The 16316-nt window shown below is 44.9% G+C and overlaps 3 protein-coding genes across 3 annotated transcripts; 2 read left to right on the top strand and 1 right to left on the bottom strand.

Annotated features, from left to right (window-relative positions):
• Positions 1 to 308: 308 nt before the first annotated feature.
• On the top strand, positions 309 to 2316 carry H257_16968 (hypothetical protein). The gene has a single exon (XM_009845592.1). It carries the CDS (start codon positions 398 to 400, stop codon positions 2147 to 2149), a length of 1752 nt encoding a protein of 583 aa, XP_009843894.1. The 5' UTR covers positions 309 to 397; the 3' UTR covers positions 2150 to 2316.
• Positions 2317 to 5929: 3613 nt separating this feature from the next.
• On the bottom strand, positions 5930 to 7696 carry H257_16967 (hypothetical protein; the record flags this gene model as incomplete). The annotated part of the gene is made up of 1 exon (XM_009845591.1): positions 5930 to 7696. One exon carries the CDS (start codon positions 7694 to 7696, stop codon positions 5930 to 5932), a length of 1767 nt encoding a protein of 588 aa, XP_009843893.1.
• A 5146-nt stretch (positions 7697 to 12842) lies between these two features.
• Positions 12843 to 13850, top strand: H257_16966 (hypothetical protein). The gene has a single exon (XM_009845590.1). The coding sequence runs from the start codon at positions 12874 to 12876 to the stop codon at positions 13822 to 13824; it is 951 nt and encodes a 316-aa protein (XP_009843892.1). The 5' UTR covers positions 12843 to 12873; the 3' UTR covers positions 13825 to 13850.
• The last annotated feature ends 2466 nt before the right edge of the window (positions 13851 to 16316 follow it).

The following is a 16316-nucleotide window of genomic DNA, read 5'->3' as shown; positions in this document are numbered from 1 at the left end:
TACGGCGTAAGTTGGACTGGTGCTGCAACTCGATTAGTAGCACCTGAAATAAAGTAAGGGTTGTTTTATTCTGCTGAAATGCAGAATTTGTGTTTAGCGTTGTTTTATCTTCAATCGGGCTTATATTATTTTAAACGTCTGGTTGTTTAACGCAGTTAAACAACGGGCAAACTACATGAAAAGCACAATAGTACTTGAAGTATTATTGAAGGCTCACCAACGTGGACATGTTACCATAGGGACTTCACCTGTCCTATTTGAAACCATATGACATGAAGTGGCACGTTGCACTTGCTTCTACCGGTACGCGACGTCGGAAGTGAAGATTGAGCACAACAGTTCACGTTTAACTGCACCCTACAGTACCAGCAACACCACCGCGAATCGACCCGCCACCATGGCACAACCCCCGAAATCAACCAGAATACGGTTACTTGACGAAAAGGTCATTATGCAGCTCCAACAACTCGGAGAGAGCGACATGTTGACCTTGACAGGTACGCCCCAGGACTACTGCGTCATACTGGACACGCGATTCACGCAATCGAACACCAGCGAATTCCATGACGACGAACAACCGAAATTTGGAGCGCTTCGACCAGGTGGAGCCGTAAACCTGCTCAGCTGGGAAGCATTTGGATTGCTCAGTCAATACGCGGGCGTGGGGATTCTCATGGGCGTGCTTGGAGCGTTACAGTACCCCGTCTTTCGCAACTACTTGCAAATGGAGGGCTACCAAACCGCCTCGTACGGCGTGCTCATCTCGCTCGGGTGGTCGTCCAAGATCTTCTTTGGCATTCTGAGCGACTGCTGCCCCATCTTTGGGTACCAACGCCGGCCGTACATGGTGCTGGGGTGGACTATTTGTGCCGTGTGTTGCTTGATCATGGCTCTCACCCCATTCCCAGCCCCGTACTACGGCAAAAAGGAGCTCGTGCGCAAACCGCTGTCTAAAATCTCTCCGAACGACATGAAGTACATCAACAAGGACGCTCCGGGAAGCGGGGGCTTGTATATTGTGCTGTCCATGATTTGTTCCTTGGGCTATGTGATGGCTGTCGTGGCGGCCGACGCCATGGTTGTGAGATACGCCCAGCGAGAACCCATTGCCATCCGAGGGCGCATCCAAACGGCGATCTACTTCACGCGCGATTCGTTTTCCATGGTGCCGATTCTAGTCGTGGGGTTCTGCATGAACGACTTCAAGTACGGCGGGGCGTTCTCATGGAGCATTGGGCCCAACGTTGTGTACGCGGCGCTGACTGTGCCGTGTGTTTTGGCAGCGTACTCTGCGTACGCGCTCATGGTCGAAGACAAAGTCGCCAAGGTGTCGTTTCGGCAGTACAAGCATAACGCGTGGGGGCTGCTCCAGCAGCGCGTGGTGTGGCAAATCTGCGCGTTCAAGTTCCTTCACATGCTTTTTTATGGGTATTACTCGACGTTGAACGACCCGATGTGGTCAATTTGGATCAAAGTACAGCCCATTGTCGGCACCGCCTTCAACATTGTGTACCAGCTCTTTCGCGTGGCTACCATGTTTGGCATCGGCAAGTACGCTCTCAACTGTGACTGGCGACTGGCCATGGCAGGCTCCACGGTCGTGTACGTCGCGCTGGATACGACGCTCAACTTCTTGGCCATCTGGGACGTGGTCCGCGACCAGTACTTCCAGAACATCGTCGGCAGCTTGGTGGCGCTGCCCCAAGCGTCCATCTTTTTGTTCAGTGGGTACCTGTTGGTGGAAATCGCAGACGTGGGGAACGAAGGGCTCGTGTTTGCGCTATTGACGTCGTGCTCGAACCTGGCGATTCCGCTCAGCACGGTCTTGGCCAAGGCGGTGGATTTGTTCTGGAACGCGCGACTCGTCGATATCCAGCGGGACGACGTAGCCGTGCGATGGGAGGTCTCGTACTCGTACGCCGTCACCGCTGGCTTCAAGCTGCTTTCGCTTGTGGTTTTGGTCCTGCTGCCACGCCAAAAGGCGTACATTCAAGCCCTCAAACACACGGGCAATTTGAGTGTCGGGGCGGCTGCCACCGTGCTCGTCGTGTTTCTATTTGGGTACACGTGGAGCGTGACGACCAACATCTTGTCCATTTTCCCCTCCACGAGTTGCCTTCGCATTGCCGGAGGTAAAGGATGCCCATAAACATGTACAAGTTCATCTCTCATTCTACTACTTGCTTTTCCACAAAGCACGATTCGAGCCCCACTTTGTAGCATTTATTTAGCTCACGTTAAAACGTAGCATTTAGCTCACGTTAAAACGTAGCATTTAGCTCACGTTAAACCTCAACTTTGTGCGTTTTATTTCTGCCAAAGTAGGTTGAAGTCTACATCTACACGCGTACGGATACGATGTTCGGATACATGTTGCATACTAACATCAAGGTAACCTACGTGGCCAAAATCCATTCGATGCTCCAGTTTCGAATCAATTAGCCACGACGAGGTATGGTGCACGTCATCTACATGTATAAACTTCCAGCTGGCCAAATCCAAGACTGGAGGTTATATTATTTAACGTACTATTAATAGTATACTACTGGAGATATTTAATGTAGCCAAAAAATATATAAGTTAACATATAATCCCGATTTCATGCCGATAATCACTTTATGTTAGGGTCTGGTTGAAGTAAAATCCACCTGCTTTTTTTCGACGACTTTTTGGGTGAGAAGAAGTTGGTGCTGGTTGAAGTCATCCGGTAAAATAATAAGTGGTCAGTGTAAAATGTGCCCGGATAATACCGGTCGTGGTGTTTCATGGCCAATCACTCATAATGACGGAGCTTGGGCAACTAGAGGTGGCTAAAGACAGCCCGACAGTGAAGAAGCCAAGGGCATCTAAAACGAATTTGGTCAAATGTGCACCTGCTGACGTGCAAGTTGCGCTTCCACCGCCCATCTCCAGGGCAGGCTTCGACGCATGTGACGTAGAACAGTTTTAGTTGTGAAATAATAAAATGATGTTGGCATAGTACTGTAGTGCAGAAATACCTTGCCAGTCGTTGTTTCGAATGGAGTAAACATTCATCGGTGACTCCTTGTTTGATCTGCCATCGTGTCCGACAACGGCAACCACACAAGCTACTGCTTCAAGTGTAGTTGCGAACGCTACGATATACCCGGCCTCCACAGTGCTTCGGCGGAAGACTGGTTCAGGGATACTGACATTGCTACGTTGTCCATAATATGGGCCAACGCTCCACCTCATTATTAATAACTTGTTGATAATTTATACCTGCTCAAATTCAAGTCAAACACCCTCTTTTCCAAAAAGTGGTATTTCATGAACTTTTTATATAAATGAATGCCCACATATGTAGTTAACGAGGAAAAGTTAGTGCTGAAAAAGTGGGTGATTCTTTACTTCAACCAGACCCTTAGAGGTAGGTAGATAGATGGTCACTCTTTACCTCCGGATATGATATACGGACACTGGTATCATCCAAACTTCAAGATATATCTATTTGGCCATCCCTGTGGCCAAATTCAATTCACCCATGCAAAATACCGCTTGGTTAACAGTGAATGTCTATTTCTTCACCAATTCTTCACCAAAGTTTTGAGACGTAGAATATCTTCACCACGTTAGAGCATCTCCACCGCATCCCCAAATATTTTCCCCATAACCCAGAACTTCGATTGTACCGCTACTTCAGGTTGCAGTACGGATAATTTGGGAATTATCCGGGTGATTCTGTCCCCATTTGCCTCTGATATCCCAATAATTTGCACTTTTTTGGGATGTCCGAGGCAAATGGGGACAAAATCACCCGGATAAGTCCCCAAATTCTGCGTAGTATCCGTAACTACGAGGTACAACTGTAGTAATGATTTTTAGGGATGGCGAGTTGGGATGTGGTGGCTCTTACAGCTGTAAATGATCTCTCGATTATACTATTAATACAGTCATCCCCCGATTTTTGCAGCCCCTACCAAATATAATTTTACGGAGGTACTTATATGCAAGGGTTATATGAAGTCTTGGAGGAGTATACCTTCACACTAGATAAGGATATTAATCACATTCGATGAGCAAAAACTAATCGTAAACATCCGAATACCCTACACGTTTTGTGAAATGTGGTCACACAATTTCTCAAAGCAAGTACACTCTCATTCTTACAGTAGAAACATCGAACAACGTCCTAGCTTGTTATCCAGTGCTCGAATTTATTCCGACAGCCATGTCATCGTGTATGTAGAGTTAACCACTTTGCAAGGATTCGCATGGCAAATGGACAACGCTCGTGATATTGTGATATGACTTGGTGCTGGCACCGCTTTGAGTTCCCAGTATTAATTTTTCAATAGCCTGTTAAATTGAATATTCGATGGGATTACACAGGATATTCGTTTATACCAGGCTGCAAAAATCGGGGGATGACTGTAGTTATTTCGGATTGTTTACAGTTAGAGCATCTCCACCGCATCCCCAAATATGTCCCAACTCGATAATGGGACATCAGATGGGACAAAATCTTCCCCACGGATGTCCCGAAAACCAAATTTGGGGTTGGGACATCCACTTTGTAGAGTTAACCACTTTGCAAGGATTCGCATGGCAAATGGACAACGCTCGTGATATTGTGATATGACTTGGTGCTGGCACCGCAATTTGAGTTCCCAGTATTAATTTTTCAATAGCCTGTTAAATTGAATATTCGATGGGATTACACAGGATATTCGTTTATACCAGGCTGCAAAAATCGGGGGATGACTGTAGTACGTCTCTATTTGCTAAAATTATGAGAAATGAAAACGAAATCAAGAACATTTTATGAAAAGTTGGTACTAGTAGTTTGTGACGTCCACCATACCTCAAGAACGTACCGGCGGGAACGTCAAAGCGCACCCACGCAGTCGGTCGGCCGTGCGTTCTTGCCCAAGACTGATAATCGCTGCCGCCCCACACATTCGTGTTGCATTTTACAATACGTGCCGGGGTTGTAGTGTCGGTGGAACGGTGCTCCTTTGCGGAAGTCGCAGCCCCCGTTGATGTCGTTCCCATGGCAGCAGCCCCTACTGTTTCATGGAAGGCCACTCAAATGAGGTTGTCGCCTTGGACGACCCCGCCAAAGATCACGACGATTTTGTCGGGGGCTCACAACCCCACGGCAAACGCAAAGGCAATGGATTCAACGGAGTCAAGTGGGGTCAACGTTCAGGCCATAATGGGCTTCAAAGTCTTGGAGGGTGTCGTTCCCGTCCAGCGCAAAGCCAGTGGCAGCAAGCGCCAAGACGAGGCATCCCTTGAGGAAAACTCCGATCATGGTGCGGATTTGAGTGCGCTTTGACTACCTGCCCGCGCGTCCTTGAGGTTCTTCGCCGTGGAGTATCCCCACCACAAGTACAATTTCGGGCCGCTTCGATTCTTGATGGAACAGGATAGCATTTGGTGGAAACTGAGGACTGCGAGTGGGTGGGAAGCCGAGCCGCGGGCATCAAGTACCCCCACTTTGCCACCATCTGCGTCAATAACGACGCGTTCTGGTGCAACGTGTTGGAGAGAATGCAATTTGAAACCACCGCTTCCATCATCGGCTCAATGTGTAGCAACGACAAATCTCAACTAGGGGAGTATACTCCATCTAGTCTATATAGGCAGTCTATATTAACTCCATACGACTACAGAGTATATATTGCCTACAAGGTCACATCGTCACTTGAATGCCGACGCGTCATTCAACTAAAAGCGTCGATGCTGGCCTGTATTTTAACTTCATTGGTCGATTCTACCAGTCTTTGAGAGAAAGCTCTCTTAATTTTGGCACCTTGGGGTCAATAATGCTATCCCTGAAACTTCATCGTGATATAGTTAAGTGTTTGGGTCACGAATAATTAAGTACTACGTAGCACTAGTAATCGGCAATACGAAATTTCCCTACTAATTTTGTTTTACGTTTGTTAGACGAATGGTATCCCTAGCGTCGCTCGATGAGGTCACTACTTTCACAGCCCTTGCCCCCAGCAATGCGCAGACAACTTGTGCTTGGGAAAATGGATAGCATGTTGGTCATCACGTTCCAAGTGTAGCCCACGAAAAACACAACAAGTACCGACGCAGCAGCAAACGCACTCAAGCTTCCGGTGCGCTTGAGCATTACCACGTACGCCTTTTGGCGCGGCAAGAGCACCAAAAACACGAGCGAAAACAGCTTGAATGCGGCCGTCGTAATGTACGAATAGCTGACTTCCCATCGCACCTCGTTGTCGTCCCGTTGAATGTCTTTGATCGTTGCTGCAAAGTACGAATCCACCGATTTCGCCAGCACAGTGCTGAGCGGAACGGCCAAGTTGGAGCATGTGGTGAGGAGGGCAAACACCAGTCCTTCGTTGCCCACGTCGGCGATTTCGATCAATAGGTACCCACTGAACAAAAAGATAGAGGCGACAGGACACGCCGCAAAGCTGTACACCACGCCTTGGATGTATTGATCTCGCACAACATCCCACGTGGTCAAGAAGTTCATCAATGAGTCAACGATCACGAAAACCAACGTCGACCCCGCCATGGCCAGTCGCCAGTCCCAGTTGAGTGCGTACTTGCCAATGCCGATCATCGCTACCACGCGACAGAGCTGATACACAATCGAAAACGCTGTCGAAACCAGGGGTTGTGTGTGGACCCAAATCGACGACACTGGGTCGTTCAACGTCGAGTTGTAGCCAAACGAGAGCGTGTGGAGGAACTTGAACGCGCAGATTTGCCACACCACGCGCTGCTGGAGCAGCCCCCACGCGTTATGCATGTAGTGACGAAACGACACCTTGGCGACTTTGTCTTCAGCCATGAGCGCGTACGCAGAGTACGCTGCCAGCAAGCAAGGCACAGTCAGCGCTGCATACACAACGTTGGGCCCAATGCTCCATGAGAACGCCCCGCCGTACTTGAAGTCGTTCATGCAGAACCCCACGACTAGAATCGGCACCATGGAAAACGAATCGCGCGTGAAGTAGACTGCCGTTTGGATGCGCCCTCGGATCGCCGCCGGTTCTCGTTGGGCATATTGGACGAGCATGGCGTCGGCCGCCACGTCAGCCAAAACGTAGCCCAAGGAACAAATCATGGACAACACGATGAAGAAGCCCCCGCTATGGGGGGCGTCGACGTTGATAAACTTCAGTTCATTGGGGGTCATGTTGGATCGACCAAGTCGCACAAGGTCTTCGCGTCCGTAGTATGGGGCTGGAAACGGGGTGAGAGCCATGATCAAGCAACACACGGCACAAATAGTCCACCCCAGCACCATGTACGGCCGGCGTTGGTACCCAAAGATGGGGCAGCAGTCGCTCAGAATGCCAAAGAAGATCTTGGACGACCACCCGAGCGAGATGAGCACGCTGTACGAGGCGGTTTGGTAGCCCTCCATTTGCAAGTAGTTGTGAAATACGGGGTACTGCAACGCTCCAAGCACGCCCATGAGAATCCCCACGCCCGCGTATTGACTGAGCAATCCAAATGCTTCCCAGCTGAACAGATTGAGGGCTCCACCTGGTCGCAACGCGCCATAGTCTGCGATATCAATATCTCCTTCGTCACTGAAAGGAGACTCGGAAAATCGCTTGTCCAACATGACGCAATAATCTCGGGTGGCATTGGTGTCGGTGGCGTTCGTCTCGGCTGAGCGTGCGAGATCCTTTTCGTCAATTAACCACACCTTGTCTTTCCGAGGACCTCGCGTGGCCATGCGAGGAGTCTGGACTTGATGCAATCAAGAAATGAACAATGTCACAAAACATATCCTCGTACATATTCTGAAGGCGTGTCCCTGTTTCAGCTGCTACTGACGATGCGCTACGAGTGGCTGGACGAATCGAGCGGGTGTAAAGTGTTCATGGCTGTTTTGCTTGCTGTATGTAAACTCATTCCTTCTGTGGTACGTATGTTGATTGCAGATACATTCAAGTTCAAGTTGAAGAGTACGTATTCGTTGTCGTAATGGTGCGGGCTCGAGACATCCAAACGATGGCAACCAATTACCTTGGAGAAACGATAGAAGACCTACACGACTCGGATTTATACTACAGTAAACTGAATGAACTCGCAGTGTGCGATTGAAGGAGTGGTTACCCTTGCGAACATTTATAGTTCATGGTACATCCAGGCTTACAGAAGGAGCATGCAGAAACCCCCCCCAGTTTAAATGAGGGGGGTATGTTTGTGGGAACCTCCATAAGCCGAAGCACATCGATAATGCAATACTCATTCCCGTCTCCAGTACCTAACAATTGCTAAGCATAAGTACTCTAGTACGTTCTAGTTGTACTGTTGTAAGGAGCGTGTTAGGGCGCAACTACTGTACAAACTCGCAAATAGTGACAGTGAGTACAATCAACGGTAGAGTGTCTACATACATACAGTACCCCATGCCATGACGTTATTGCCAAATCGATTCGATCGAAGAATGCATTAAAGAACTACCTAAGCCAATCAAATCACGTTCTGGTAAATTTCTGCCAATCCAAACGTTTGACTCGGTCTGTCCCTCCGCATTATTTACACTAATATTTGTATAGTTTGTACAAGCTTAAATTGGATCAAATCGATTCGAATGCTACAGTATATGGCGAAATGACTCACAAGTCCAAATTTGGGTGAAATGCACAATACGATATGGGGAGAAATTACTCGCGCTGTGACTAACAGTAAGATAGAATTTTATCCGATGTATATACCGGTACGTATACAGTATCCTCCCTTTACCCCCCAAAACAAGGATTGCGCACATTCGTGGCTTGACGGGAACAACGCATGACATCGAGCCCCGGCGACACGAAGGAAAGCAATTGTTCATCGTGGGAGGCTTCCTTGCGATTATATACATACTACTAGTTATTTTCTGTCCTTCATACCAGCCGATGGAAAAGATCGTGAAAAGAACTTTTGCTTGTCAAATGTTGCGGAACGATAACTTCGGTGAGCCGCGTTGAGGACCCTGGTTTCCACGACAGCAATACAGGAAACGTAGAATGTCAATTGTTGAAAGCGCCCTAAATTGTGTTCAATTTTCAGTACAATCCACCAATTATATATCAACGTGCAATGAATTTCGCACAATTGAGCTGTACAGCTCTTCGTATATGCTACACCACTATAAGGTGGTGTAGGTGTGCCAATTGTTAACGTATTATTTTAACCTTCGGTGTTGTATGCTACGAGTATGCATATTCAGAGGTTTGTTCTGTGATTGGCGTTTTTCAAATTTAGGGATCAGTGATTGGCTTGGTTTTATATGTCATTGATTGCCACATACTAGTACGCCATTAATTGCCACTTTACGTTAGTATGCTAGATCGAAGTCTCGCAGAAATCCTAAATTGACTCCCCCGATCCTACAACGGAAGGATCTGTAGACTTGGTATACACACTTGGATTTCTCCCTTGAAATACCCAAATAGTGTGGATTATATGTAAACTTGACCTGGTATTGTATTTTTACCCAAAATTTGGACTTTTGCAATGAATCGCCAAATCTATCGATCGATTCTTTGTACTGAGTTTTGTATATAAAAAATTGTCCTGTGGTGATTGGAATCGCACTAATTGAAGTCACACACTAATTTGGCGTTGATGATGGTTTCCTGCAATCTGATTGGCTAAATCCTTCTGTTGATTCTTCTGTACATTTGGTTGTGTCGATTCATTCTCCATGTCGCTCCAATTTCGAATAAAGACAACAATATCACCTTTGAAGAGTGGGCAGCAGTGCCACGTCCAAAATTGTCTGGCCCTGGAATACTCGCCATATCGGCAACAGTCTATTGGCCAAAAGAACAATGCAGACTGTGCAGGACGTTGACTGAAGAGTCGGAAGTCAGTACAGTAGCTGTAGTGTGCGTAGTTACCGTCAGTCGATGGCAATGTACCTTGCTATCCAATCAGTACAAGTACAGTGCCTTGTTGATATCCTCAATACTACTTCGAAGTACTATTAATAGTACATGTACCCAACAAGGCAAAGTTGATACTGTACGTTCAATGTTAGGCGCTGCTCACAATCACGGAACAATTCCCTGGCACAATCCATAGTTTGGAATTGGCCCTCTCAATAGTACGTAATATTTGTATGCCACCTACATCGAAAAACAGTATACAGTGGATTTTTGCGCTCATTTAACAATATAAATGTATAAAGGTACGTGCCGACAAGGAGTCATTTTGCCAAATAGGATTCGAATCTATTCGTTCCAATATTAAATCTTACATCCATCAATGATTGTGATTAGCCATTTGCTGGCTGGGAATTGCATGCTGACCGGGAATTACATGAATCACCTAACAATAAATTATCGAGCGAGCTCTCTTCGTTTCCAAAGTAATGTTAAGGTGATTCATGAAATTCCCGGCCAGCAAATGGCCAATCAAATCATCCATGGACTATGATTGGACAAAATTACGTACTCTTGTATCAAATACTTGTGTAACATTTAATATTCAGCTTGTCGGACATGTAATACAGTTTCTATATTAGTGGCACTTCTAAATTTAATTACTTGAACACTTTATACATATTATTATTAAGAGGTTTTGAGGATTCTAATCAAGCATACATTATTCAAGTGACTTTCTGACCGGGAATTAACACTGTAAATTCAAATAGGAAAATTTCATTTTAGAACTTCGACAAGCAAATTGACCATGCGATATAAATGACGGGACCTGCATAAAGTTATAAAGTTCGGTACGATCTTCAAAATGCATGTTTTCGCAGACTCATCGGAAGAATGGGTGACGACTTATGGCACTCAGAAAGCAGGCCAAACTGTCCTAGAATTACATGAATCACCTTACTATTAATACCAGTACGTAGCACTATTAATAAGCAGTAGTACTATTAGCGAGCTGGAGTTCTGCCGACAGAAGAAGCTTGCGTTCTCAACTTAGCGTGACTAGCGGAGAACAAAGGACAAGATCATGTTAAGAAAGCGTCACAGCCACCACGAGACATTGTGTGGGCAAGGACACCGCGAGCTCATTCCCTTCAAGGACGAACTGCTTGCTTACATGTGTGACCTCCAAGGCACCGAACTATACATCCGTGTGTTCCACCTGATGCGGTGGATCAAAGCGAACAAGATGCCTTGACTGGAGCAGTACTTGACAACGAAACGAACGAAGAAGTTGCTTACCGTTCGTTTCGCATTCTTCTGTTGAGGTTCTCCTACCGTTCCCGCTTTCAGCATCGAGTGCCGTGCAAGAACAAGGTGTCCTAAAAGGATGTTGGACGCTGTGTGGCTGGGATATGCAGCAACCTTTTGGAACAAATACTCCCCCTACGACAAGCGACAAATCATCAATGTCGACGAAGCTAGTGTGCTCTACGACATGCCGCCTGGTATGACATAGCGGAGATCGGTATGGTAAGCAAGGTTTCAGATGATGACAAGAATTCTGATCGACTGACGGCGGTGTTGTCCATTCTTGCTGATGGTTTGTGCATTCAAACGGATCATATTGTAGCGATGTGACAGGTGGGTTAACGGCTTGCCACCACCTTGCCCGCATCCAGCTCCTAAGTACCTGGCTCATAACGAACCCTAGCTAATGCTTGCCTGGGAATGTGTCTCAAGGGCAAGTATAGCTTAGAATCGCTAGCCTAGTGAAGTTCCCAATGTCTCAACCGCACCCGCATCCATTGTATACAAAAGTGCATATTAGTGTAGAAGTAGTGAAGTAGATTAAGAAGATTTCATAGTGATGAGGATTAAGGAGATCTTTGTAGATCTTCAGTTAATTCTTTGTGCATTTTGCCCTCAACTACACACGCTTCCTCCCGCAGTGCTACACATATACTTACACATGTTAAGTGGGAAGTTGCCATTGTTGTTCATTCTGAAGGGACTAGAACTCGACACTTACCCCCAAGTCCACCATTATGCTGTCCAAGCAAACGCATGGATGGATGAACGTGTTTGGTCAATTTATCTTGACGATGTTTTGGCGAGGACGCATCAGTTTTGTTGGTTGACAACTTGGCGTGTCATGTCTCTGAAAGCTCAGCAAGGTTGGCAATGATTAAAAGAACCATTAGTGTGTGGGGAGAGATTTCTGCGGAAACCATAGTGAAGTCATTTGAAACAGCAATTCCCACTGTAATTGAAATATAACAGTGGCACTTGCACGAATGACTTCGAGACTTGAGGAAGAAGATAGATTAAACGAAGTGTCTAACCTGCTCAGCGATATGGGTGCTTAATTCTATTAAATTAAGGTTCCTATTAAAAAAATAGATTTGGCACACGGCAGCGAAACGGAGGTTATGTGTATAATATTGTGCAGGTGGTGCCTTGGCGAGGAGTGAGCCCCAATTGTGCACTTCACTGAATGTCCAATCGATCCCTTTTGTCGGGAAAAGCGGCAGGTACGCCGCAGGCCGTACAACTATTCGCATGTAACGCGTAAATCCGGTTAAGTGCGTATCCCAAGCAAAAAATATCAAGTAAATATTTATCCGAATCGTTATGGCCTAACTTACTAAGTATGGTACCGTATGGTGAATACCAATCCGAAAGATTTATGGGCCACGTTTTATTGAATTTGGACACGTTAAACCCTTAACTCATATTTGCAAATACTACTACAGTACTAATAATAATACCTCTGTTACGTAACTATTGCAAGCCATTCGTACGTATACAAAGTGCAAGTAATTGTATGTCGTCGCTCTACTGTAAACCTGATCGTTCTTATGCGGGTTGTATACAATACACAAGTATGTCCGACATATTGCGTTCGGATAATTTCATTCGGCCAAAATATGTTCCCTTAAGGCCAATACAAATGTCAAGTATGTCTACCTGAAATTGTCCGAACGAATCATATTTGGGGTAATCCGGATAACTAGGATTTCCCGCCCACTTCACCATGTCGTCCGAGGATGATGATGCTGACGTCTCATCGTATGAGCAGCAGCGCATCGCCAAGATGCAGCGTAACAAGCTGGCCATGGAGAACCTTGGCCTTCTAGGCGCCAAGGACGAGCTCAAGCGCAAGCGTCAGGAGGCGCGGATGGAGCAGGACGCAGCCCGGAAACTGCAGAAAAAAGCCGACAAGTCCACGTTCGTCCCCCGCCGCACGGCGCGAGGCACCAAGCCCATCACGTACATTCAAGATGAGTGGCGAGATCCTAACGAGAAGAATCGCCAGAACATGGAGGCACTCAAGAAACGCCTCGCGTCGGCCCCGACGTTCAGCAAAGAAGCGTGCTTGTTGTGTGGGTTGGTGGTGCTGCGCTCTGCAATGCGGCAGCACGTAGGGGCGCACATCGTGGCCGAATCGTTCGCGACCATTCGCTGCGGCTTGTGCGGTCTCGAATCATCCACTTGCGAGCACAAGGTGCAACTGGGGCTTCCCACGATCCTCCCCGTCGGGGACATCGCAACGACGGACCTTTGCCCCAAGTACTTTCCAGTGGTGTTGAAGAAGGCGTCTCGAGGCAAGTGCACGAACTTGCCGCTTCGATGCTCCAAGTGCCGCACGTGGCTATGGACGTACACGATGAAGACGCACTGGACCAGTGTCCATGGATCCACCCGCGGCATGTCCAAGAAGGAGGCGGCGGCGGCCACCGTCAGTGCCGACGAAATCGCGGCCATGACTGCGGAAATGGAGCGCATCAACGTCCAGCGTCTCGAGGCCCAATACAGCGACAACAGTGACAGCAGCAGTGACGGTGCGTTTCGACAGGGTGCTCGTGGTGGAGTCGTAGTGCGATCGTATGCTTTGCGGGAACGGCGGCCATTGGGAGACATCGATACGGACGACAACGAGTTTTCCAGCGCCCCGGACAGCGATTACGACGACGAGTCGGACTAATAATACAGTGCATGTTGTAACAAACCCTTATGGCCTACACTACTACTGTAGTACGACATGAAACTGGACAGATATTACTCAGTTGTACACGAATCTCGAATATTTGACCGCAAAGTGGAGTATTTTAGCGCGCAATACAACCGAAGATGTGACTACTTAATAAATGACCCCGTGGTACTACAATAGGATACTGAATACAGTATTGGTATTATCGAAGTACTGCAGCCGAATCGAAGTATTGTGAATTCGCTATAAACTTCCAAAATTCGCCTGGTTTGTCGAATCAATCTTGAATCACGCTGGAGTTCTGATTGATCAAATATACCTGTCCTTTCTGCAAGAGCCAATCAAATCCACTCAAAAATGGCCGCTATTCCAAGAAAATATGCAGATATCGAAATATCCTATTTTTCGAGATTATAATTATGTCACCATTTTCCTAAGAATCGGGAGTTTTTTATGGCATAAGAATCGACCGATTTGGTCCAACTTTACTATGGAGGTTTGTGTTCACGTTGACTGCGAAGACTTGCTGTTGCAAAGTTTCAACACGAGTAATTTTTCGACAGGCTGTAAAACCAGTTTGCATAATGTATCGTGAAATTAACGACGAGTCAGGATAAAACTAGGAATCAAACAAAATCAGTCATATTCTTGTCAGTGACGGATGGCCATCACAATCGCCGCTCAACAAATTAAATATCCAATCATTTTCAAAAGACCGCCAGATTTCCAAAATGTAGCAGCATCTTGCCATTTATCGAGTAATTGAGTAATTTACCACTTGTTTCTTTCTACCCCGAAACTCCGAAACCCCGAACTGCACTTTTACAATTACTCGAAATCTGAGGACACCTTAGCGATGCATCGTGTAGGGTAAGTACTTATCACCTTCAGATATGTTAGGTGGCAATTTCAAGTAAAGTTTGAAGGATTTAGCCTGTCAAACGCTGTCCAAGTATTTCAATGACTTTGAACTGAATGGTAAAACTCCACTCGTCAAGAACGATTGGTTTGGAGGCGACCGATCGTTACGGTGACCTTAATTACCACAGATGCATAGATTCTACTATGTAGTACTTTGCTATGTTTGTACTTTTGAGAGGCCTTTGTGCCTGCAGTTGTGTCCTTTGACTCCGACGTGTCAATATATTTAGTCGGCAGCCAATGGAAAAAAAAGTATTCTTGGAGATGCTCAAAAGTCGCAAGAAGTCCAGTTATTTCGAATAATGTGTTGTGGTTGGAAAACGTAGTGCAACCTGCACTACAACGATCCTTACAGCCAATCCCTGTTGAGAGTGTTTTGATTGGCTAGAATTCATGAATGCGACGGAAGAACCATTCCAACTTCAGGTCACATTGCAAGTCGGCCGAGTCATTCCACGTCCTGCCAGTATCGTACACTGGACCATCTACAAGCACAAGCAAACACATCCAATGTACGATTTAATAATCTATTAAATATTCATCAATTAATTTTAAGTTTAATTCAAAAGGATATTTAATTTCAATAATAAAAAAATAGATTCTATTAAAAAAAAATATTTTTGGTTTTTGTTTTTTTGTTAAATTATTTATAAATAATATTGTTTGACGTTGTGAAGGAGTTATAGGTTTTATTATTTTTTGTATCATTTTTTTTTTATTAAATTATTATATGTAGATAAAAAAATTAATGTTATATATTTTTGATAAAGCTATTTCTAATTCTAAAAGTATTTTATATTCATTAATAATTTTATATGGTATTAATAAATATCAAGCTAAAAGAATTTGTAATAATATTGGAGTAAATCCTCAAACAACAATAAATCAATTAAAAAAAAATCAATTAAATCGTTTAATAAATTATATAAATAAAAATATAAAAATTGAACAAATATTAAAAAAAGCAAAAAAAGATCAATTATATTAGGAAAAAATAGAATTCCTGACGACATATTTTTAATTTATTAATTAGATTTATATTTGATGTTTTTATTGACATTTCTTCTTTTTTTGAAATAATTTTTTATATTTGTGCTGTTTTATCTATGTTAATAGGTTCTTTATCAGCATTACAACAAAAAAAAATTAAAAGATTATTAGCTTATAGTTCAATAAGTCATGTAGGTTTTATATTAATAGGTTTTACTTCTAATTTATTTGAAAGTATACCCGCGATATTATTATATATTATTATTTATATAATTATGAGTATTAATTTTAATTTATAAGGATAGTGTGAGATTTGAACCCACGGTATATTTTAATATACTTCAGTTTTCAAGACTGATACTTTAATCCACTTAGGGGCCGCCGTCTTACTCTATGTAGTTAATCTTAACATAGAAACCCTTGGATTTTCGGTGATAATGATTCTTATCATTATTTTTTGTTACTAATGCCAGCATTTCCTATTCTGATATCTTCAATATATTTAACAACATATCTTTTACAACATACAGAATGTTCCGCTACCGTTATACTACGTAGTATTAAATAAATATAAC

This window comes from Aphanomyces astaci (genome assembly GCF_000520075.1).
Source record: "Aphanomyces astaci strain APO3 unplaced genomic scaffold supercont1.95, whole genome shotgun sequence".
Taxonomy (NCBI): Eukaryota; Oomycota; class Saprolegniomycetes; order Saprolegniales; family Verrucalvaceae; genus Aphanomyces; species Aphanomyces astaci.
This window is presented reverse-complemented; position numbering and strand designations above follow the sequence as displayed.

What these genes read in the sequence shown, in the direction of transcription:
- H257_16968 (XM_009845592.1), top strand. Translation starts at nt 398, where the DNA reads ATGGCACAACCCCCGAAATCAACCAGAATACGGTTACTTGACGAAAAG.
- H257_16966 (XM_009845590.1), top strand. Translation starts at nt 12,874, where the DNA reads ATGTCGTCCGAGGATGATGATGCTGACGTCTCATCGTATGAGCAGCAG.